At 40.1% G+C, this 26,512-nt stretch overlaps 2 protein-coding genes across 8 annotated transcripts in view; one reads left to right on the top strand and one right to left on the bottom strand.

Annotated features, from left to right (window-relative positions):
• LOC308288984 (inositol hexakisphosphate and diphosphoinositol-pentakisphosphate kinase 2-like) overlaps positions 1 to 3,059 on the top strand; it is a 64,882-nt gene extending 61,823 nt beyond the window's left edge. For all 7 annotated transcript variants that reach the window (XM_080730466.1, XM_080730470.1, XM_080730468.1 and 4 more), the window contains 2 exons: positions 223 to 336; positions 1,067 to 3,059. In XM_080730466.1, coding sequence (XP_080586592.1) covers positions 223 to 336; positions 1,067 to 1,704 — 752 coding nt within the window. In that variant the 3' untranslated portion in view covers positions 1,705 to 3,059. The remainder of the gene's footprint in view (positions 1 to 222; positions 337 to 1,066) is intronic.
• A 2,942-nt stretch (positions 3,060 to 6,001) lies between these two features.
• Positions 6,002 to 22,165, bottom strand: LOC308288675 (globoside alpha-1,3-N-acetylgalactosaminyltransferase 1-like; the record flags this gene model as incomplete). Its single annotated transcript, XM_080730146.1, has 8 exons — positions 6,002 to 6,143; positions 6,558 to 6,635; positions 7,890 to 8,023; positions 8,462 to 8,578; positions 19,347 to 19,460; positions 19,578 to 19,686; positions 21,026 to 21,160; positions 22,158 to 22,165. The coding sequence occupies 8 exons, from the start codon at positions 22,163 to 22,165 to the stop codon at positions 6,002 to 6,004; spliced, it is 837 nt and encodes a 278-aa protein (XP_080586272.1).
• Positions 22,166 to 26,512: the final 4,347 nt, after the last annotated feature.

The following is a 26,512-nucleotide window of genomic DNA, read 5'->3' on the forward strand; positions in this document are numbered from 1 at the left end:
TTTAGATTGTCTAATATCGATCTACAAGCTGATTTATAATGACATGTTCAAAAAGGTGCCAGGTTTAAAGTAGCCTCGGGAACCCAGGCGTTTAGGTTTAAAGTGGCTAAAAGCGGGACACATCGGATGCATAATAGCTATTACTGATGTCTCTAGCATACCCCGATTACAGCACTCATTGAGCTTGGGATTTTAACGAGTGCTGCCTGGTCTTCCCTACAGCTCTCTCTGCCATGTTTGACAGCCAGAACCAGCCGTCCGTGGACACCTACATCCCCCAGAGAGTCCTCTCTTCCTCCTGCTCCCTCCGATCTCGCACTGATAGACCACCTTGGTGTAAGTCTCATCATCAGACAGGCATTTCCAGACTGACCTCAGTAGTATTTAACTATATACTTTAAATTGCCTCATGCCTAGTGTAATCTGTTCTAATCTGTCACTGAGGTGTCGTCACGTCTCCTTATCTACCTCAGTGGTTCTCAACCTGTGGGTCGGGACCCCCAGGGGGTTCCCAAAATTATTTTGGGGGGTCCCCAGATGATTTACTTAATGTGCAACATTGTTTTCTCCCTACCCTAACAGTAAACAAACCAACATAAAGTTTAAGTGTATGGAGGGTATATGCACATTTCTAAAGTGACAATTTAGAGGCAATAGCAGATCGACATGCTCACAACGCCTCGCAACTGCTGTAGTTCTGCTATTTTCACAATAGAACCGTGATATAAAAAATCGGATGCCTCAACTCTTAGTGCTCATCAGGGTGGCGGGTCCCCAGTTAAATTATGATTATTTTGGGGGTCGCGGCCTGAAAAGGAGAACCACTGATATACCTCTCTTAAAATTCTAATGAACTGTGGTACTTCAGTAGCCTGGTAAACCTATCTCGTGAATTCACATTATCGTGTGTCTTCTGCAGACCAGTCTGTCAATCAAAGGGCCCTGAGCGCAGACGCTGATTGGCTCTTCCATTATTATTTTTTCTACAAAACACCCAATATAGTACGTATACTATACTATATGTATAGTTTCTATACATTCTCTGTGATCTTTTCTGTCCCTGCAGACAGCAGTGGTCCCTCCAGCACAGTGTCCAGTGCAGGGCCATCTTCTCCCACCACCGCCGACACTTCCCCACGCTTCAGCTTCAGTGACAACAAGGTCACTCTCACTCCCCAGAGCAGCGAGGAAACCCACGGCTCCTCCTCTCAGCCGGTGCCTCCTGCTTGTTCGCACGCCCCCGATCCGTCATGCTGCCCTGACCTCTCTGCTCCAACTAGCCCCTTAGAAGACACACTGGTTCCCCGCGACCCACCGGAAAGTGAGGGCGAGGACCCCGCCGCCACTGCCCCCCGAGTCCGATGGCCCTCCAACGAGAGACGCGGGCAGGAGGAGCCTGATGAGCACGTGATGATGGAGGCCAGCCTGCGGATACCCTGCTCGACCCTGGCCGAGCTGACCCTGGGCCGCATGGAGGGCTACTGCGGCCTGCCCGGCTCTCTCCCCGTGCTGCTGGAGCTCAGGGAGAGCAGCAGCGAGGCGGGCTCCAGTTCTCAGACCCCGCAGTCACCCGAGGGGCCCGACGAGTTGTTCTTTGACACTCAGGAGTTTGTAGAGCTGTGCGGGGAGGACAGCCCGGACGGCCCGCCGCCCAACTCCGGGACACAACTGGAGATGGGAGCCAATCACACGGCAGAGCCCTAGGTCCTAGGACGTGCACTTCCCCGGAAACCTTGGAGAACTACAGAGAAGGCAAGCACTTTCAAGAAGTCTACAAGTCAAGGCATAAAGTCCTCCGGTTATTAGTTCCTTGTGGTTTTTCTGTACTGAATTGTGAGCCGCGAGGAAGTAGACAGGATCTTTTGGAACTGGCTGAACGGTGCTGAATCCCGGTCCGGTACCTGAAGCTCTACCGTACAGCTCTTTATAAGTTAGGTCCGGTGTAGAAACGTGTTCTTCTATGTGATGCCATACATACACCACTAGAGCCAGTCCAGCAGTCCTGTCCAGTTTTGTTACGTAGAGAGAGCCACTTGTTATAAAGTGATGCTTTACTGTTATATTTACATTTAGATTATTGTATGTTGCTAATGCTCCTATGCTATTATTGCACCGTTTTCCTTGACATCAAGTGCAGTTGGACAGTAACCTCCTGTGTCTTTCTAGGCTAATGCCCTTTCGTGTACTTCTAACCCTGAAAAAGCTACATGCAGTGTAGATGGGAGTTATTAACTTGATGCTTAACCCTCATCGGTTTCTTTTCAGACCCAACAATATTAGTGGTGTGTGGTAGTAATGATTTATCTGCACAACACAAGGGCAGGCTATCTTGCTTTATAGTGGGAGGCAATGACTTGTAAACTTTTATGCTGCTTTTATGAGATTAGGAAGTGACTTGCAGTCAAGTGAGAAGTGAAAGAGTCACCATTGCTGACTGAAATGTACTCTACTGATTGGCCTTTTTTTCTTTTTCTTTTTTTTTTGCAGTTGCAAGCATGTCATTTAGAGCAGTGGTTCTCAACCTTTTCAGGGCGCAACCCCCAAAATAATCATATTTTAACTGGGGACCCCCCCATCCTGACAAGCACTAAAGAGTTAAGGCATTACATTTTGAATAACACGGTTCTATTGTGAAAATAGCAGATCTACATGCTGAAATTGTGAAAATAGCTGATCTACATGCTCACAACGCCTCGTGTTGCTAGGCGTTGTGAGCATGTAGATCAGCTATTTTCACAATTTCAGCCTCTAATATATGACAATTTGGCCAATGTTTAATTTGTATTAAAAAATTGTATTACTTTTTTTTTTTTATAAATTAGGTTACTATATGTATAGCAAATTCTAATGTGACACAGAGAGCGTCCCGGCTTTAAAGATAAAATAATGTCTAGGTAGCACCAGGTCTAAATGGGTTAAGCTGGGGGTCCCGACCCGCAGGTTGAGAACCACTGATTTAGAGTGCTTCTGTGGTACTGCATGTTTACAATCTGCCATGGCAATTCTTTTAATTTGGTAAGAGTAAGAACTGTTGAATCACAACAGGTCAAGCCCTAGTACTGCCAGTAAAGAAAAATACATAAATTATATATATATATATATATATATATATATATATATATATATATATATATATATATAGTATTCTTAATTCCAGGTTTACCATTATGTGCACTGCTTACTGCCAAAGTCCTTAAGTCTCATCTATACTTTAACAGAAAGAATCATTAGGAAGATATAGGTATATTTAATGTGAAATTGCCTCTGGGAAATGGTTGGTCATATTTTTTCTTTTGATGCTGGCAATCACGTAGGTCTGACATTGTATCATAGCTACTGTATATTTTTCTAAATGGTCAGGTGATTGAGTATAGGAGAAGATGATCAACACTTTTATGACTAAACAAGACGACTGGGGCATTTTAGATCATTTTATGGAGTTTTCATTGTGGTGAACACAATAGCTAATACTGCAGTTGTGTAGCAAGGCCATGTGAGTGGGCGGTCAGGCTGAAAAATCTTCAGTGCTTACTTAACCGAGAGAGTGTAAAAACGGTCCCTATAAAGGTAGGGCTGGGCAATATATCGATATTATTTTGATATGGTGATATGAGATTAGATATTGTGAGAATTTGCACATCGTGATATTATTTTTCCTGGTTTTAATCACTTAAGCCCTATTTTATACTTAAAAAATGTTCAAACATTTCCAAAAATAGCATAAATAGACAATCTATAAGATCAGCTATTTTAGCTGTTTTAGAGAGAGAATGTTTATTTTATTTTTTTGTCACAATATTGATAGGGTTTTGGTCAAAGATATTGTGATATTAGATTTTGTCCATGTCACACAGCCCTACTATAAGGGACCAAGAGTTACATTAAAGTCATACTATGTAACTTATTTCAATTAAACAACTTATTTTTGAAATGATCTTTCAGTGGTATTTCTTTCTCCACAATAATCATTCCTCATAATGTGTTCTTGACAACTTCTCTTAACGCTATTTTGAGTAACGAGTGTCTGACCTCGATACTCGCAACAAATGACGGAGACACTAGGAATGCATTTACTTATTTATGTTAACTTGAATAAATACAGTTTCTGACGCAGTTGTTTTCTGAAATACCCTCGACGCAAAGACCCTGCAGCATTTGGTTTTCGAGTGGTACTAATAACACGGTTTTGTTTCGAACTGAATTGTGGGAATCGCCGTTGAAACAGACCGTAGACATACCAGAGGTGTTGCCAAAAATACCTTTAAACTGATTGGTAGGCCTACTCAGTATGACTTTAACGTTTTACGCTTTTTCTGTGCACATGCACCGTGATGCAAGAGTGAGCTGAAATGACATTCTTTATTTAATCATCCGGACTTGACACTTTCTTGTGTCCGTCTGTGAAAATCCACAGTAATGAAGTTAACCGTTGATATTGCTGTTATTGATGACAACTCTGAAACCCTGTCACCCTGTCAGTGAAATTGTAACTGTGTCAAATGTCTTGATTCCATGTCTACTGTGACTCGTGGGTTTGCTGTATTGGTGGGTGACACTGTGCATTGTGTGCAACAATATACTCAAAACAAAGCTGCATCTTAATTTGTGAGACCCACCCTCGTGTAAAGAAAAGGATGCTCCTTAGTGGTATTCTAATAGATAACCTCCCTACTGGTCTGCTCTGCTGCAGTAGCAAATGAAAGCTTTGTGAATTGAAATGCACTTGGGAGTATGTTTGGAAATGTCCATTTGATGTCAGCCCCACCGAAAACGGAGATTGAATTAGCATAAAACACGCCCTTGCTTTACTGTATGCGTGTTAAACCACTCTATGCAGTTCTCTTCATAACTTGACGTTGATAATTAATAAAAATGTCCTCTGGAATGATCTGATTGTATGTTGTTTTATTCTAGGGTCCTTAAAGTACACTGAATCATCAGAATGACAACAGATATATGTAAGTGCTTTCCATAGGCAATCTCAACCATAGATGTATATCTATGATCTCAACGACAGGTTCTAATAACATGGCTTCCATGAGGAATGGATCTTTGACATGTCTTATGACATCACTGTTCTATGATGTCAGTAGTCTCTATATTTGGGCAAAGCTAGACCAATTTCCTGTGTAGTTTGGGGTCCTAGAGATCAATAGGCCTATAGCATATCAAACAGGGGTCCATGGTCTAATCCTTATCAAACTGGGGGTCCTTGAAATGGATAAGGTTAATGATCATCGGACTTGCTGTATCCATCCCTTCTTTTTCTTCAACAAATCTCTAGTATAGTGTCTGTTTGTCTCTTTGGCTTTACAGATTAGTATATCCCCAAAGGTGGTGTCAGGCTGCAAATTTGGGAGAATGAGATCCCAAAACCCAAGTCGGTGCATCATTGATGACTGAGATCATAGGTTATCAGTCATCGACATTAATCTACTGTAGGCCTATGATAAAGAATGTAAGTTCTAAAAACGAATAAACCAAAACGGAATATCAGATCATGTAGATTCCCAAAGCTGATTACTTTGTCAAGTGCATTAGTCTTGCTTTATATGTGTCATGGCTGCACCCTAGTGGAGGAAACATGATTTCTTTGTCAATTGTTAAAGACCCAGTTAAATGGAAAAATACATTTTTCACACTTTTAGAGCTTATCCGTGGTAATTCCTAACACTAGATGCCAAAAAATAGACAATAAACACTTTTTGTGTATTTTTATATCAAAGGCTTCTAGATAGGCCATTCTTAATTATTTCCTGTACGTGCTGCGTGATTATTTATAAAATGTGGGACTTGGATTTTAAAAAAAATCAACAAAATAAGTAATAAATAAAAACTATTATGTCATTAGTCCCAAATTAAGTTTTTGGAAACAATTAAGAAGTACAGTATCATAATAGTACAACCAATTAAAAGAAAATACAGAGAGGAAATAAAACCATTTGCCAATTAAAGACAATAAGATGACAATCATTCACATACTGTATCAATAAATAAAACATTATACATTAGGTCGCACCTCCGCATAGTTCTTCACCAGCTGGGAAATACGAACCACCTTGATGTTAGCTGGTATCTGGTCATAGTCTGACCACAGGTACTCTGGAGACAGCACCTTGGTGGGCTTATTGTACAAGAAGTACCTGAATGAAAGGACAGACAGACAGACAGACAGACAGACAGACAGACAGACAGACAGACAGACAATTCATATGTTGAACTTTACATGTTTTAAATCTTATTTTAGATATATATTGTTCGTCTCTGTTGGGTGGAAACCTCATACTGTATGTCCAAAACTATTGCTTTGTTTTCAGGATTCATTCATTTAAAAGCAGCAAAAGTAGCAGAACTACAAGCTAAAAACGCATCATTTGTTGATGCTTTTGATTGATGCTGTAGACAGTTAGTAGTATGATCAAGTGGGTGGTATTTATTTACGAAAGGACATGAAAAGTTATAATATGGAGGTGTGTGTGTGTGTGTGTGTGTGTGCGTGCGTGCGTGCGTGCGTGCGTGCATGCGTGCGTGCGTGCGTGAGTGAGAGACAGCTTTACTTGTTCAGGTGGCTCTCTTCCTGCCACGCAGCCTCTATGTGGTTCTTGGTGTCCATCTCTGACTTTTCATGGCAGTACCTGAGGGTCCAAACAGGGGTCACTGTTGTTATGAGCATGTGTCTACTGTGCTCCTGTGTGTGCATAAATAGTCACATCCATTTTTAATTGTACTTGGTTTGAGCAGAATACACACTATTTGTATTTGGGAGGTTGAGGGAGACCAGCCTCACTTTGATATTTGAAAGACTTTTGTAGTCTATTGTGTCAATCTCCTTTAGTCTTAGCTCTTCTAGAGAACTTCTCTTTTTGGGGGGGAGAGGTTTTCTTTAAGAGGGGGGGTGTTACGGCCAGCCGTATTATTGTTATTATTGTTATTATTATTATTATTATTATTGTAAATGTTATTTTTTTTTGTATTAGTTATGGTGGGTTGGAATATATATACTGTACATGATTTGAGGCTCGTATTATAATGTACTCTTTCTATCCATTATAAAGGTGGTGAATGGGAGACTGAATGTGGAGTGAATGCAGAGAGTGGAGAGTTGGGTGTGGTGCTGGTGTGATTGAGGTGTTGATTGACTGAGTACTGCAGATTGCCAGGTCCTGCCTTCAGACCTGCCCATGCCATCTGATTTGACGTACCTGTCCACGCCCTGGCCAGGATTGGCCGTGCATCTGAACCTGTTCTAAAAAGGTGACAGCAGTGGACCACAGATGGTTTTGTGTGCAGCAGAGGCTCAATTCCGCCCTCCTTCTACCCATGTAGCCTTTATTTTGCCTTAGTTTGTTCGCCTTGGTCTTTGGTTCACCTCTGTAAGTTTTAGTACATTAATTTGCCTACCTTTGTCATTTATTTTTGTTAGTTCGACGTCAGTTTTGACCTCAGTATTCCCTTAGTTACTTTACCAACCATCCCAACCTCAGTTATTTACCTTTATAGGGACAATTTTCTTTTTAGTGCAGAAGTTATCACCTCTGTAAACCAACACCTTGAAGTCTTTATCGTGACACTTGAAAAAAGGGTATGAGGTATCTGATCAGACCAATAATGCATAATAATTCATCATAATATCAATTATTATAATTTAAGCAAGTTGAGCTATCAATACACTTCAGGTAAAAATAGAGATCTTTGTCTCTGCTAAGAAATCCTTTTTCGGAAAGTCGTCCTTCTCATTTATGTTGCGCTCCTCCGCCCTAGAGGGGGAGTCGTAACATAAATTGGAATTAATATGGAATTTATGTATTTATTTATTTATATACTAGGGAGTATAAATATCAGATTATGAAGGAGACCCATGTTTGGGAGAATATGATGAAAACCTGTACCTGACCAGTTTGTACATGTCTTCAATGTAGCCTCCCCATACTGCAGCAGTGTAGTAGTAATCACCTTCACCAGCTGGGATGTAGGCCTGAGATTCTTTACGACGCTCATATGGAAAACCATCTCTGTCTGTGCTCTGATAATATATATATAGAACAGAAAATATCATGAAGAATGCATACATACATACATAACAGTACATACATCAAATATGCCTAAAATGCCTACTGCCAAACTCTACACAGTACATTTGTGTTTATAGGAAGTAATTAACATTGGCCTTTTAGGAGATCTATATAAAAGTACACACAGGAGTGACATGCAACTAAGGGCTTCCAGGTTTTGGGAATCAAACAGGTATCAAAACATGTGGTATGTGCCTTAACCACTTGGCTATCGGCACCCCCGGCAGAGTTTTTCCAGCACTTACTGTACCTTCGGGAACGTGTTTTGTCAGTTTTTTCCACATATCCTCTCAGTATAACAATATTCAGGTTAAAATGTTGAAACGTTGCCCTATAACATGCCTATCAAACATTGATGTGAATCATAAGAATGTAAGAAAGAAGTAAACCATGTAGTAGCCACGGTGGAGAGTAGCTGTCAGACGGCCCAGAGACTCTGCTCCAAACCGAGCGTAGAAGACACTGTCGACATCCATCATGAACAGGTAGTCTGTCTCATTGCGGATCTGAGAGAAAAGAGAAAATAACTGGAGCTGACATTCAGACAGTTCTCACAGCTAATTCTTAGATAGCAGCAAAAAAATATGTTTTTTTCATAAAATGTACGGTAACCGGAAAGCTCGCCCCCATTTTTTTGCAGGCCACTCACTCCCAGCGATTCATGTATTTGTTTTCCTGAGGCTTAGGTTAGGAATAGGTTTAGGGAAATGGAGTTTGCACGTTCTCCCCGTGTCTCCTAGGGTAGGTACCCTCACAAAAACATGCAGTAATCCTGGTCTCTATACTGCCTCCCCCTGGCCAGCCTGATGGTGCGGAAAGGTACTGGTTGGAATAACGTGTTCCTTCCACACGCTATGTCCAACCGAGGAAACTCCCCCCTGTCAGGTGAAAAGAAGCAACTGGGACTCCTCATGCATTGAAGGAAGCATGAGGTCAGTCCATTGTCTCCCCAGGTTGGCAGAGTGAGTGTAGCGCGCAGGAATACATTATTATTAGATAATTGACACCGGGTGAAAAATGTGGTTACAAAATCGTGGGATAAAAAATGTAATAAATACATATAATAATCAAATTGCATTGTAAGATTCAAATGCAGACTATGTTGTGGAGTTCCAAAGTAACTAACCAGGCCTAACTCTAATCACAGCAACTGTGCTAAAGTAAAACTACGCTATATAACATGAGCTTATTTGTTTATTGTGGGCCAGCACAGTTTAAAAAAAAAAGTGCAACATGTTGGAAAACTTGTCAGGTGGAAATGGGCATGGCTTATTTGAGGTTTGCTTAATAATCGTGAATAAGGAATTCATGGAGGCTGATTTGAAAAACGTATAGTGTACTTGCATTTCTTCTTTGGCCTAGGGGGAATTATAGGCCTCATTCGCCAACCGTTCTTAAGAGGAAATTTCTTCTTAGACCCACTTTTTCATGAAGACAAAAATTTTGGAAGACATTGTCACATGACTCTTGAGACCAATCGACTAATCACACCTCTCTACCAAGTGTGGTATCCCATAAGGTTTCTGAGAGAAAATATCTGATTCATTGTGAGCTTATAGATCTGCTACTTTCTATCAGCGACACCATCGCACAAGGCACAATGGAGCATAAGCTAGGCATAAAACTATGAGGTGAAAGATACTAATGTCATCCCCACATTGTCCACGCCAGTGGTTCTCAACTATTTGCATGTCAAGGCCCCCCAGAATGGCCGTGGACTGAAAATACTTTATGCCAGGGACCCCCGTACAAGATCTGGGTTGTTAAAATGTTTGTGAAATATTCCAATGTATACAAGATTAAAATGGTTAAACTGATTGTGATGCTATTTTAACCCCTCCCCCAACAAGAACCCCTGGGGGTCCCGAGACCCCACTTTGAGAAACACTGCTCCACATTATCCTTCTGCGAAGCCCCACTAGCCTAGTAAACGACCAACTTCCGTAATCCAGGAGGAACAAATGAAATTGTTTCTGGAAGAGGGTGGTTTACGAGGCTAAAGCCCCACAGTAGGCCTACCTGTCGATCAATGTAGACGGTGGCCCACTTCATTTTGGACAGGACCACATCCTGCCAACGGTTTGCACCCGGGATCTTGATGGTTGTAATCTTCCTGCGAGCTGCTAGCTCTATCTAACAGGTGGAGGAAATTGAAATTAATTGCGACCGTTAGGGAGCAGTTTACTATGAAAACCTCCACCGGCCGTCCGTCCGTCCGTCCGTCCGTCACACGTCACACGTCACACCTTTGTTTGTGTACGGTGTGATGTCAAATTTACACCACATGTGTACACAAACCTTTGTGTACGTTGCTGTGGCAACAGTCTGTTGTTGCTGGTCTGTTAGTGTACGTTAGCAACCACCTTAGCAACCATGGTTTTACCCTAGCAACCAACTGTTTACCCTAGCAACCAACTGTTTACCATAGCAACCATGTTTTTTTACCCTAGCAACCAACTGGGCATAAAGGGGATTCTGTTAGGGATCTCCATATATGGGCATAAAAGGGATTCTGTTAGGGATCTCCATATATGGGCATAAAAGGGATTCTGTTAGGGATCTCCATATATGGGCATAAAAGGGATTCTGTTAGCTGTTAGTGATCTCCATATATGGGCATAAAAGGGATGCTGTTAGGGATCTCCATATATGGGCATAAAAGGGATTCTGTTAGGGATCTCCATATATGGGCATGAAAGGGATTATGTTAGGGATCTCCATATATGGGCATAAAAGGGATTGTATCCCAGATGATGCCCTGTTAGGAGATGATTTGCACGCAAACGAGTGGGCGCGCTTCCAGAGGATCAACAACAACAAAAAGCAGCAAGAACACAAAGCCATTGACAAGGCCCTGCAGAAAATGCATGACACGCTGCTGCGCCACACTCAGCACCCCTAAAAACCAGTACTTGGGATTTGTTGATGTAAATGTTCACATAGAGTGTAATAATTGGTAAAACAAACTTTTGGCCTATTAGGGAGTCTTACTGGTTAATATATAATCAACTCATCTGCATTGACATCTGAAACGGTAGCCGTCCTTAATGGAAGCGAATGCATTATCTGAACATTACAATGCTGGTGGCCTTTTTTATTTTACACATTTATTTTATTTTGCCATTTACCCCCATTTATTTTCTCCTTTATCTTTCTCCTCATTTAGATTTTTGGTCTTGCAACAGTATGTTACTAGATACAAAAATACATTTTCAACGTACAGTATGTGCATCCTTATTTTAGGATTGTAAAATGGCAGCATGTCAAGCATCATATATAATAATCAAATAAATGCCCACGTTTGGAACCTCGTCCTCGTGGTCTGTGAACACATAGTAGGTGACATGAAAGCCGACAAAGAAGTACTTCTCTGCTGTCTCCAGGAAACGCTTCAGGAAACGTGTGTACCTGGGAGGGTGCAATGAATAAATAAATACATTAGACTCCATCAGACCCAGGACCCTAGGATTAACATTTGTAAAGTAATTAGCGTGGACATGATATGCTCATATTTATAGTAGGCTACTCAATTTCTCATGGAATGTGAAACACGTGGCTTGTCTCTCTACTATTGCTACAGTAGGCCTATGCTATCAACTGTAAATACAGCCGGAACTTCTTAAAAAAAAATAAGGATAATTATGAAATGATGAATTGTATTATATGTCGATGTAATTTTGTCTTGAAGCTGACCTAGGGAAATCAACACATTCTATTGAATGTAGCCAAGTGTAAACGAAACAAACTGAACTCTGTAGGATACTCTGACTGACTGCATCTGTATACTCACTATACTGTATGCCTCTGGTGCAGAAGATGCTCAACACAGAACACACTCTTCTGAGGGTGGTTCAAACAGCACAGATCACCAGAAGTGAGCTGTGCCATGCAAGACCTCTACACCCAGAGGTTCCCAAACCCATTTTTCATGGTAAATGAACTGCATTTATATAATGCTTTTTCTCCAAAGTGCTTTACATTACAATGTAGGCTACTTCACATTCACCTATTCATACACCGATGGCGGAGGAAACCATAAGGCACCATCCTGCTCATCGTGAGCAGTTAGGGGTTCAGTGTCTTGCTCAAGGACACTTCAGCGCTTGGAAGGTGGAGGATCTTCAAGGATCCTATACACCCCAGCAGTAGGCTATTTACTCTGCTACCATCTGGCAAACAGTACTGGAGCATCAGGTCCAGGGACAATTTATATCCCTAGGCTATAAGAAGTCAAAAAGTAAACTCTAACAGGACTACAGTTAACACATACTTTACTAGACAACTATTTGTTACGCGCTTTTCTCCCCAATTTAGTCATTATGCCAATCCCTCCCCACACACATTTCTGTGTAGCTCATCTGCCAGTGAGGAGCCCCCTCCGGGAGGAGTCAGACACAGTGCCTCCATCTCACTCCTCCCGCCCAACACTGCCTGCACCGGCCCAACCGGTAGGAGTACATGCATCACACTCCCCACCAGGCTTCCTTCCCTAGAACATGGACCAATTGTGTTCTGACAAAGCTGGGTGCACCATGGTGGATTTGAAACTCTATAGACTCCACAATGGTGGGCAGGTACTTTACCAGTGTGCCACCCGAGCTTCATTAGCGTGCGTGCGTGCGTCTGTGTGTCTGTGTGCTTGTGTGTATACCCACTTTCCAACTGCAAGCACAAGAATTGCAACTCTGGGGTCCATTGGTGTGTAGATGGCATCTATAACCAGGGGATCAAACGTTCCTTCCCAAACCAGAGGAGCATTCCAGGGTGTGACTGTGCTCACATCTGTTCTCCTATTCAGAATCAGAAGAATTTTGAAGAAAGTGAGATTGGTGCATCTAAATATTTAGAACATACGCACTAATATAAAGAACTGGGTTTAAATCCAATCACATTGGTGTGAGTGGATTTGAGTTGTTGTTCAACAAGTGCAATATCGTCACCTTATTAAACAAATGGCCCAAGTAATTTTTTGAGGAAGATTATATTCCACCCATTGCAACCTCCACTGTAGTCCTACACAGTAGGGTGACAATATTCTGTTTTCTGTCTCGCTTAAGGTGGGGGGTGTCTGTCCACCTAGGGTGTCAATCGTGTCATGCAAGCTAGATCCAGCCCTGCTGATTACCCAGGGGGAGGTGTGCAAAGAATGTAGGTCTACATCTATTAGTTTTTACATGTATGAAGAGTCATCACACTCACAATGATACTTATACCCTGCAGTGAGACCATCATCAGAGTTGTCTCTGAGACTGAGCACACATATTAGACTCACTGTGTCCCTCTTCAGCGAGTCAGTGAAAAATGAAGTTAACCACTGTCACCCTGGCATGCCTAAAATATGGACGCCATGACATTCATTCAACAGAATGATTCATCAGCAGATTGCATTTTTATTTCATCATAGCTGACACCCATGGCCTTTGTATACTGTCAGTAAGAAACAAACGGCGTTCCCTTTTCTTTGACGATGGCTTGCCAGATTGGTAAGAAGCTAATACACCCACACACAAACACTCACAGAGAGAGACAGGGGTGGACTGCAAGGGCATCTGGTATACCGGACATAATTATGCCCTGTGGACTGACTATTCTACCGGTACTTTTTTTTGCTCCCCGTTTTGGGTATATATATATATTTTTTTTTTTCTTTTATGGTATTTTTGGGGCTGGGCGGCCACCAAGCGCATGAGATCAAGGGCCAATCCTTCAGTAGCACTGGCCCACAGCGCAGAGACATCACATGATTGGCCCATTGGCTTGTCTAATGTCTATCATCTGAACTGGACTATTTTCCATTCTATAACATTGAAGCTGTGACTCTGTCTTGTTGAAAAGTGAAGAGTTAATGACTCTCACCCTGGTGTCCCTATTTTAGGAAAGCCATGTGAACTTTCCAACTTTCTGAAATTCAAAAAAATCATAATTTTCAAATCTACTTCAATTGAATCTATTGAATATGTTAACATCTTCACTCAAAAACATTGAAACAAACCGGTTCCTCCAAGCTGTGTATCTTTAACTTACCCTATTAATGCTCTCGGCTGTGGGTATTTAAGTCTGAAAGAAAATAAGAACCATATTTAGGCTTACAGTACAGACACGTAAAGACAACACAGAATGCATTTAGGAACTCAACAAAGGTGAGAGTTGAATGGCGTCTCACCCCTCAGGCATCAGGAGGTCACCAACATGCCATGGTTCCTTAGGGGGTGTCTGGGGGGTTTCCTTGGGGGGTGTCTTGGAGGTTTCCTTGGGGAGTTTCTTGGGCTGGTTTGTTACTTTCTCTACTGTCTGGCTGTGTTCTTTGCAAAAGCTTGAGTGAGGAGACAGGTTATAAATCATCTTCTGCCATTTCTAAATGGCGGTATGATTATTCATATCCTGAATGTGAAAGAAACCAGAAACCAGATCTCACCTTGTTATGGCCTGCGGGCCATAAACAGTAGACCACACATAGATGAACCTAAACACACAGAACATTGTGTTACGCACACTGCATGACAAAGGTGTTTTGTGTTCTTATTTAACAGAAGCAATAAGTGAATAAAAAACGTTTATACTAAATATATATACTGTATATTAAGGACATAGTTTTTGTGCTGTTGGCCTAACAAAGAACAGGATTAAACATACTATTTCAAGTAGATATTATTGCTTGGTGCCTCCCAATATCTACACGCAAACCACTGACACGTTGCATTGACATGCAACATGTCAGTGGTTTGCAGAAACATAGAATGGCAATGATTCTTCTCTTGCAAATGGATTACCCCTCAATAACTAAGATTGCATTTGGATTGTACCGGGAAGGTAATTACATTATGGTGAAATCATCACCGAATAAAATAGTTGATGAAAAAGAATATCTTACCTTGTCAAGACAGCAGCAGCAACTAAGGCAACGAAGATGTAACCATGACTCTTCCAAGTCTTCAATAGCATAGTGTCACTTCACAAGCACATCAGCCACTTAGGGCGTGAGCATAGAGAGATGTAGATCACAAAGGTAGTTGTTGACTGAAATAAATAGTGCAAAAATCGAAACTAAGTTAAAGTGTTGTTAAATTGAAACTCTGTGCTAACCGCAGTAACAGATTGCTATCTGAAATAATAAACTCAGGCAGTCAGCAGCCGCCTCCAGAAGGCAACGAGAAGCATGTCAAGACAGAGAGATGGGAGGGGGTGGGTCATACATACACATTATAAACTACAGTTGGAGCCGGTTCAACTGGTCCTGGCCACCAGTGGTTGTATTTGGAACCACCAGGAGGGTGTTCAGGACCCCCAGACCCACCCTACTATAGCTACCAGCTGTGCAAATCATCACCCTCAGACATTAAACTCCATTCTTATTATGTCCATATTCTTAAGGTTAGGTATGTTTATCATTTACTGCAACAGGTGTTTAACCTAATTAGGAGAACAATTTCTCACCTGACTAATGCAAAAGAATAGTTTCTCATCAAAATGTTTCTTACAGGATTTCCATTATCAAATTAGGTTGGATCATTTGGGTATTTCAGAATACTGTTTTAATTCTTGTTCCTGAGTTTTGGGATTGATTTGCAGCATTACCGTAAGTTCATCCAACTAAGGGTGTGTATGGATCTAAGGTGGGAATGATGAGGGGAAAGAAACACATCGTTGGTTGTAATATAATGTTTATATTTTAAGAAATTATCAAATCTAAGGAACAATACGGTACTTTCTGAATAGCCAATAAAATATAATTATGTAATTGGGTAATATACGCAGTCTCAAAACCGGTCTTGAAAAAATTTGCTGCATGCACTACAAAAGCTGGTCTGGTCAGACAGGTTGATAAAATATTCCACATATCCGACAAGTATTCCCATGCAGACAAGCAGAATTGTCTTCCAACATGGGAATATAAGGTCCATTAATGATGATGGGTAATTCATTTAAACCAGTTATCCGTGAAGATTTCACTTTGACCTCTAAAGCTAAAATGTAAGTCTTTCCATAATAAATATATTATAGATTAAATCAATCCACTTTGCCTTGGTGCTCCTTCTCAACAGATCCCATACAGTACCATGTTGTTGCTCTTTTCCACTGTGGTCACATGTGACTCCCATACCGTACGACATAATGTGGTGCACTGCACATACAATACCACAAATCTCCTGCAACATATTAATGTGCATGTCATCCCTACACACTGTGAGTCACCAACATTATTCAAACATATTTTTTAATTTTAGATATATGCACAAATAAAGAAATTATAATTTTCCCATACAGAAACAGTGGTTCCACTCAAAAAAGGCCATTAGTTTTTCAAAAAGAAATCAATACATCAATTATTTTAACCCTAGAATCAAGCCATCCCGGCTACTGGTGAATCATGACCTTAAAACCTTTGATTCTGGGAAAAACTAATTTTGAATATAATATAATATTATCATATAATGAAATATTAATATATATGTTTTTCCCCGCTCACAGAATCAAATGTTTTGCAGTCATGTGCAAGGTAAGGCTTCATACTGTGGCCACATTGTGTGTTCCAGCTCATATATGATAAAGCAGTGTTATGCATCTATAGAAAAAATATATTTAATAATAATAATAACATTAACAGTTTTGTTTATTCAAGATTCTGAGCATACGTTAAATAATGACATACTTACATTTTATGTAAAACACCCACATAGGCAAAATGTGAGAATGCATTATATAATGTGTCATATAAATGCTATACTATCATTGTAACTACAGGGCAATAACAACATACAAAAAGTATCAAAGAATTTGTTTAAAACTACTCCAGCAAAAGAATCATAGGCCTACCCTGACAGGCCTGACTCAAGTTATTCAAACAAACAAAACAAAGGCAAGTAGAAAAAAATAAATGAATACTAATAATAATGATACACAAAACAAACACACATGAAATAAAACAAAACGTGGCTGGATCACCCCACAAAGCGATAAATATAATGAACAAAACAGTACACCCACACATAGTTCCCCATAGACATAGAAGAGACTAGAACAACCCAGCTGCACCGGAGATCATGTCTTAATATACTCAAAATCCTTATTTATAGAAAATATTTAGGCGAGAATTAAAAACCTTCTATTGCAGTAAGTTCAAACTTGTATTCTCAACGTCAGTTCCACATAGAGTTGAAAGAACAACAAGCTATTTACTTTGGGCATGCTGCGTATTTGTAGGCGTATATGGTTGGTTTCACGGTGCTGTCCAAGCCATGTTCCAATTTCAAGTATGAGGTTCATACAAGGAATCTGACAGGTCACATGAGACCACAGATGAGGTCCATACAATACATAGTATATAAGACAATACTCAGGCAACATATTAGGCAGCATCAGATCACTACAGAATCAAACCTATCACCAGTTGGGTCGTATCTCAGCATAGTTCTTCACCAGCTGGGAAATACGTTTGATTTTGATGTCTGGTCCACTCTGGTCATAGTCTGACCACAGGTACTCTGAAGATAGAACCTTGGTGGGCTTATTGTACAAGAAGTACCTGAATGTAAACAAAAACAGACAGACAGACATATTTTTAAGATCTCTTTAAAGGAGGCATCCAGACCAAAACACATAATAGGGTTAAATCTGCCCTGAGATCCCTTCATACATGCTGCAGTACACAGGGGATGGGGCCCAACATACTGTAATAGCCTGCACTGCATGGGACCCAACATAACTACACCACTGAGTGAAGCTACCCACAAACTACAGGGATATATAATAATCCAGTAGTAGCACATGAACAGCTGTTCAATACCTGTTCAGATGACTCTCTTCCTGCCACTCTGCCTCAATGTTGTTCTTGCGGTCGATCTCTGACTGTTCATAACAGTACCTGAGGAGAGATTTATATTAAAATAACATATTGTAAGTTACAACATTTAATTTAAACCGGGCAAAAATGGTGGAAGATTCTCCAACTGGTCCACACAAGGCATAACAAGACATAATACTTTATCATTTCCACAGATTCCGCCAGCTTCAGATATTGGCCATATTCTACCAGTTACTCAACTTTCAAAAGATGGAGATCTTTTTTTTTTTTTTTTCAAAATAAAACTTTTACCAAAGACATACAAAATGAACAGACAATTATATTACCAGAAACACATAAAGAGATAGCCCTGAATGACCCTAACAGGTCTGTAACTCTTATGGGGGTCCTTGCAAATAAAACATTTGAGAACCACTAGTGCCAGTGTTATACATTAGATCAGTGTTATACATTAGAAAACCTAATTGGGTCTTGTGATCAAAATAAGGACATTATTGTGTAAAACAGGAAATCTAAAAATGTGCCAAGGACAAGACGGACACCTTTGTCTGTACGGACACATTGATGACCACTGACCTGACCAGTTTGTACATGTCCTCCAGCTGGCCTCCCCATACTGCAGCACAGTAGTAGTAATCACCTTCACCATATGGGATGTAGGCCTGAGATTCTTTGCGACGCTCATATGGAAACGAGTCTCTCTCTGCGCCCTGATAATAATGATGATGAACATTACATATTACTATTAATCACATTTAAGGCCATTTGAGGCACTGACACACATTTCAGATCCACTCTTCCTTACAGATCATGAATCAAAGCACTGTTGTCCTTTTCAAAGACACAAAAGTAGACCAGACATTTTCCATTACAGGGTTCAAAACTCTCCTGGAAAACCTGTATACATCCCATGCAGGCCTGGATAAGTTACAGTATGTAATATAATAAAGGGAAGAAAACATTTTGGAAGAGGTGTGGCATTTTACAGTAGTTCGTGGCCTGATCATCTGTCTTTTACAGTATACCAAAATGATAAAGAACACTAAATTATGACAGAAAAGGAGTAAACCTGGTAAAAATTACGGTGGAGAACAGCTGACAGACGGCTCAGAGACTCTGCTCCAAAGCGACCATAGAAGATACTGTCAATATCCATCATGAACACGTAGTCTGCCTCATTACGGATCTGAGAGAACAGAGAGAGAAAAGGAAGGATTTGTATATTGTATATTCCATTCCTGTTAACAGGCCTTTGAATCCAGTCACCTTCTTAAAGCATGTTTACTGACTGAATCATGTTTACTGACATCTCCCTTCTTGGTCAGGTATCAAGGTGAACAATGATTTACTTGAGGATGAATAACTTCTAACAGTTATTTTTTTGCACGTGTGAATAAATAAAACGATAAAACAAATAGTTAAAGTAAAACAAGTAAAGTGGACAGACAGACAGACATACATAAAATAAATACCTGTTCATCAATGAATATCATTGACCATTTCATTCTTCCTAACACCACATCCTGCCAGCGAGTGGCACTGGGGACGTTGAGGGCAGTGATGTTCCTTCTTGCTGCTAACTCAATCTAATTAATTAAAACATGTGACATTAAATGATTAGATATTTTACACATTACACACAGTCTTTATTGTTATTAGACTTCCAACACTAAAAACTAAAGGACGCTAAATCAAATGCCCACCTTGGGAATCTCTTCCTGGTGGTCTGTGCACACATAGTAAGTGACACGAAAGTCAACGAAGAAGTACTTCTCTGCTGACTCCAGGAAACCCTTCAGGAAGCGTGTGTACCTGGGAGCAGTGGTGGAACTATAAGTACATTTACTCAAGCACTGTACTTGAGTACAATTTTGACGTATTTGTCCTTTACAAATATTGTACTTTTACTCCACTACAATTATTTTACGCATTGTGAGCTAGGATCAGCTATTAAAAAAAAGAAAAGTTATACAGTACATTTGAAGACTTGAAATGGGACATTTTGCCAAATGAGTACTTTTACTTTTGGTACTTTGAGTACATTTTGATGCCAATACCTTTGTACTTTTATATTGCAGTATTGATACTTTTACTTAAGTAAATCATTCAAGATTCAATCAAGAATCTGTCTCCACCATCAACTCAAATCAAATAGCCTCTGTAAGAAATGTTAAAGACGGACGTCTTGAGTTTTTTTTGGTTTGTTTCTTTGTTTTTAATGTCTTTGAAACTGTTTTCTCTAAAGCATCTTGTGTATTTTTACAGAGAGTGCCCTCTCTGTGAAAACAGGTGTGGTCACATGACACATGACTCAGGTATCTGTCGCATCATCATCATCAGGGACAGCCAATGACATATCGATCTGGCTATAAAGCCTCTTATCGGACTACAGACACAAGCATATAACAAGAAGAAAAGCTACTACTAGGAAGTAAACAAGCATGTCAAAGAATGTAGTTGGCAGAATGTAGTTGCCCTGGTTTGGTAACTAGATTCTGCCAAGCCATCTAGTATAAAAATGTGATGCAAAGTGACCACCGTCGATCATTATGACTCAGACATGACATGACCATAGTTGAGTTCCCACTGCAGCTACACACAGACATGGTGTGTGTCATGCTAACTGATAAGGATCCATATCTATGCTATGCCCATGCCCAATATGATGCGAATTATATGGGCAATTTGGGCATATACTGATGACATCAGGCAGGGATTTCCATATATGGGTATAAAAGGTACAATTAAGGGATGACAGATACAGATATCTCACAAAATGGACACAAACGGGTATAATGGGTACTCTGACAAAGCCCTCGTCACAATGACACAGACATGTCGGTCGGATTGGCGGTGTGTCGTAGATGTGAGGGCCGCAGTATATTAGCCTACTTTGCAACTGTCTGCTAATTAATTGTTTTTTTTCCTCAAGTACTTTGCAGACAGACTTACCAGGTTGTTTGATTCTTATTAAACTCAAACTGCCTTTTATTTTGTTTTATCTCACACACAAATGTATTTCTGAAATGTGTGCTCTACCCAGTACCTTTAAGGTTTAAAGTATGTTTTTATTATTATTATTATTATTATCATTTATTTGTTTGGTCCCCTTGTTGACTGAAGCTAAAATCACCTATGCTTATATACCCACTTTCCAACTGCAAACACAACAATTGCAACTCTGGGGTCCATTCTCTTCCAGATGGCATCTATGACCACAGGATCAAACGTTCCTTCCCAAACCAGAGGAGCATTCCATGGTGTAACTGAGCTCACATCTGTTCTCCTGTTGAGACACAAACATAGTTTTATCCTTATTACACCATGTTTTTAAATATAATACCAAAACACTGGACATAATAGCAGTGAAGACTGAAAACTGAAACATGACTTCAAACAACAGAGGTTTAAGCAATAGTATGCGAGATGCTGTGGTACTATTGTGATGAAGATGAACTACAGGTCAAGACCTTGAGTGTTGTTGCCAGTGATTGGCAGCAATATTCACCCACAGTTGAACCATAAACATAGACATCTCTGCTAACGTAACAGGAAACCAGCTAACTCCAAAATGTAACATTTTCAGGAAATGAAAAAACATCCAGGAAATTAAAAAACATCCAGCTCAAGTGGATTTAGGAAGCTTTGGCCAAAGTGCTTTTTAATACTTTTCATTGGCTCAATACATTTTTAACCAGCCCACAGACGTAAAGGGAGTTCAATAGCACTGAGCGGTACAGAGGAATTTCATGTTTAAATTTATGTGTAGACTCAATGATTCAAAGAATGAATTAATTATGGCCTTGACGGATATCACACAGAGTGAAATAAGATATACATCCTGCTTCTGGAAACACTGGAGGCAATGTTTATATGTTTTAAAAAAAATGAATGTAAACAGTCTGGAACTGCACGTTCCAGACTGTACACGTATTGTTTGTCTGTTTTTTTGTATATATGTTTTTTATGGACCATGTGTCTGAAATAAAGTTTATCATCATCATTTATGAAAATAAGGAAAAAAGAAAAGAAAAATGCAGTTACAGTAGCTGATTTGTGGCAGACAGCAACGAGCACAATGTTACTGTAGTTCAAGCAGGACACAGAAGGCGTTCTATGACAAGAGTGTTGCTGATTGAACAAAGTGTTTCAAAGAGGTGTTCTAATTTGACCTTGTTGTAAAGATATTTATCATTGAACTTGGGCTGTAACATTATACAATGTGCAGTGCAATGCCTTGAATGCAAAATAACCTCAGGTAAAGGTAAAGAAAACTGGCTTACCCAATCATGGCTCTTGCCTGAGGGTACGTAAGTCTGTAAAGAAAATCAAAAACATAGTTGATTAAAGGCATATTTTGTAACTTTGCGTTGTAAATTTGTTTACATAGCAAAACAATAAATAGCCTACGTATACATATTTTACCAAACATTTCCTTCTATACCAGCAGTTACCAGCCACTGGAGTAGTGTGGTGGTGTTTTCCCCCTCGCTGTATTTTAAACATGACACAAAACAGGTTCAGGCCAGGGGTCTGACCTGAAATACTTGATTAGCAGTTTTTACATTTGCATTACTAATTAATGTGAGACTGTTCACATTCCACGCAGAACTACATTGAGAGTGTACATACATACGTGTGTACAGTACAGTATACAGTACCGTGCATAAAGTATAATATACTTTATGCACGGTATATTATACGTAAATAGGCCTAAAACATGATATCCAGGACCATAGTGTCTATATGTGTTTTGTAGTTTTGTGCGTTCATCACTTTCAAACATGAACTTTCAAACACTCACCCTTCTGGTATAACCATATCTCTGTCTGACCAGCTTTTATTGGATTGTACATTTCTCAACACTGGCTCAGGTCTGGATCCCAAAGCGTTGCAAAGGCTTCAGTGAAAACACAGTAGAGATATAACATACAAAAAGATAATAACAAGTGTACAAGAAACGCCAAGTTACACAAAGGAAAATTCTAGAAAGAATATAAATAAATTAACTAACTTGACAATAGCCTATAGCTTTCACAAAATATTTAAAAGTTCAAAGCAGAGCAAAATCACATCTCACCTTAATGACACATCAACATACCCGGTATAGTAGATATAAATGCTCCTATGCAACAGAGAAAGTCAAAAGGCTGATTATCACACAATCATGAATAAACAAACACTATATTGATTGATTGATTGATTGATTGATTGATTGATTGATTGATTGATTGATTGATTGATTGATTGATTGAATACTTTATTAACAGTTTGCAGAGACAGGTATGGGGAAGTACAGTACAATACACAGTCTGCGAAATGGATTCTTCCAATAAAGCATATGGCTTGTTCCCATTGGGCTCCTGTGTACTCAATTCATGGAATAGACAAATATACAATACAATGCTAAAACATCATATAAACACAAGTTTTTTTTTACAGGGGCAAGTTCCGATTTGCAGCCACCTGTAAGTGCAGTCTTAAAGGAGAATTGGGATTCACACTTCTTTCTGACTGTTGGTAAGGCATTCCACATTTTAGTTGCATAGCAGTTATAGGCAAAGCTTAAAGCCTGAGGGATAAATACACTTAGACAATACATTTTTATTTTCACATTTGGTTCCAACATCATCAACATCATTGTCAAAAACATGGTCATACAAAATTAAAGAAACTATAGATATACACACATCAATAACATCAAAGCCAGATGACTTTTCAGGGCGTGACCCATAGCTGTGTGCAAGGCACACCTTACAGGGATAGTTCACTCCCCAAATGACTTTTCTTCTATGGATTACTCCATATGGAGACTTGAATCCATATGTCTCCATAGGGAACAAAGCAGGCTCTTTGTGTCTCCATAGGGAACCACTGCTGGTCATCAAATTATTGTCTTAGGAATGTGTCAAAACAAAGAATATCCACAAATTCAAATCTCCATCGGACAAGTAATCGATAGAAAGAAAGTAATGTTTTGGATGAACTATCCCTTTACGCCGATGATGCAACAGTGATAGGCCTGATCACTGCCAATGATAAGATGACCTACAGGAGAGAGGTCAACACCTGTGGTACCAGGAGAACAGGAGAAAGGCTGCACCCCATCGCCATCAACTGACAACCGGTCTGCTGTAGAGAATCAGCAGATACAGGTTCCTAAGTGTTCCACAATCACATCACTGACCTCTCCTGGATGAGGAGCACACCGGTCACGTGGAGAAAAAGCCTCTTTCACCTCAGGCAGGTGACGTTCCACATGGGGCCCAAGATCTCACAGGCCTTCCAAAAAGGCACCATTGAGAACGTTCTAACAGGATACATTACATTACCAGGCATGGGATAGCTCTGGTCTGCGCTGCTCGTCTGTAGCAAAAATAAAAAAATGCGCTACTCACCAAAACAAAGATGGTTCTAAGATGTTGAAACCTCACATCTAAAATACACTTTTTAGACAGAAAAGAAAAAGTAGGCAAAATCTGGTAAATTTTCTATTGACAAGCTGTAGAGGGTGCTGTGGAGTACTACTTCAGGTGAAATATTTTCGTTTCTGGCCAAAAAGTGTAGGCTATTTTAGACGTGAGGTGAGTGTTCCCATAGGCTTTCAACATCTTAGACCTGTCTTTGTTTTGGTGAGTGGCGAAAGTGTATTTTTCATTTTTACTACAGACGAGAGTCAACAGAATAATTTGATAACATGCAGTTGAATGCAAGTTGCAAATTGCATTATGCAATCCACCTGTGGCCCACAGGCCCCTTCACAGTCTTTCCTTATTAAGTTGTGTCTGTGTCCATACTGGCTCAATTAAATTGGCCTGATGAGCACAGCCTGCCCTGAACGCCCAGACAAGCAGGCTCCAGGACAGCTTTTTATCGCATGCAATTTGTCTGTTTTGCATGCACGAAAGCACACTCGCGCACACATACACCTGTGCACACGCACAGGCAGCTCTGCATATACACGCATGCACTTAGCCTCTAACAAAGGCACCTCCCACAGTGCAATTGTTATTTTATTATATTTTACTAATTTATATTTACCATTATTAGGTCTACTATTTTATGCTATTTCTTTGCAATCGTGTCTTGTTGCTGCAATGTCGATGCTGGGATGTAACAATAGAATCTTGAATATTGAATATTTTATAACTTCACACTACATGGGGTGATACTGGTCTGACAGACAATTTACTTTACTAAACTTTATTAAAATGGTAAACAGTGCATTTATATCAACTTTATCCAAGGCGCTTTACAGAGGTGCATTACATTCACCCATTGGTGGTGGAGGAAACCATGCAAGGCACCAAGTCTTACCCTGTAAAGACGACAATAAAAGTCAAGAGAGCGAGAAGATGTTTCTGAGACAACAGGCCTGACATCACTGTAGCCTGGATGAAGATATGATGTAACAGAATATAACACATTATTAATAAAACTAGACAATTTATTCTCCCATTTTCTCCTTGTATAGGTTGTCCTATTTAACATCACCACTTGAAAGAGAACAGAAATATGTACAATAATGTAATTAATTAGTCTACGTTTTTGTCTACATGTTTTCATTATTGGGGCACAAACGGGACAGTCTGTTTCATGTCCCAAGTTCAAGCTCAGCATGGAGAGCTATACGGTATGTTGCATGTGGTCTCGCCTATTCCCTGTCTCTCTATCAGTACACTCCATGTCAGAAATATAGCCCAAAGCAACAAAAAAACTAAAAAATAACAACACTATTCTAAAAAAGGAAAGTTTAAATTGTTGAACTACCTTTAACCAGTGGCAGTGACAGCTCTGTTCAGCGCTTTAGATGACTGATTCACAGGTATGTTGGCTGCAGAAGCTCAAGGGGCTGTTCTGATTTGGCCAATCGATGTGAGAGTTTTTCATAGCTCATACATAAAGCAATAATACCGGTTGGTCCTGTTAAGTGAATACATACAATGTGAGCGTAATATGAAATGCATCCAGAATATTTAGCTAGTCCTAGTGTAATTGTTGTGCCACATGTTCCCAGTCCCTCCTCGGGACATCCAACCTGTTGTTTCAGTGTAATGTGAAGCTGGAGTCTATTCAAGCTGCAGTTGAGAACTCTGCCCCAGCCTGAGGGGGGGTGGGGAGACGCACAGAGAGAGAGAGACCCTTGAAGTGTTTGTGTGCAGTTCAAAATTTAGACTGTTGAGACTCTGTGTGAGTCATTTGGAATTAACTCCAACCCTAGAACCACAGAACAGGTTCTCAAACATTGTAATGTCAAGGAGGACCCCCACTTTGATATGTATTGGCTTGGCTGCATAACAATTCTCAATGCCATCCAGTATTTTCCTTGAACACATGTGCAGAAAATAACTAAAAAATAAATAAGTAGTCTTGGGAAACAATGGTTCCTGAGCCATGTGGCCTATAGGCGGAGCCATGCAGGAATATGTGTCAATAGGTCTGGAGCTATGCAGAAACTACAGGGTTCTTTTCTAGAGTCAGTCCATCTCCCATCTCCAACTAGACAGGACATTAGCAGGACATACATTTATAAGCCAGTGGGAACATGTACTGTAGATGTTGAACAGAAGAGGCCCAGAATGGATCCTTGCGGAACTCTGTGTGTAATTTTTGTCTTTTCAGATTAGCTATAGACCCA

This window comes from Nannobrachium achirus, assembly GCF_963921795.1.
Source record: "Nannobrachium achirus genome assembly, chromosome: 7".
NCBI lineage: Eukaryota > Metazoa > Chordata > Actinopteri > Myctophiformes > Myctophidae > Nannobrachium > Nannobrachium achirus.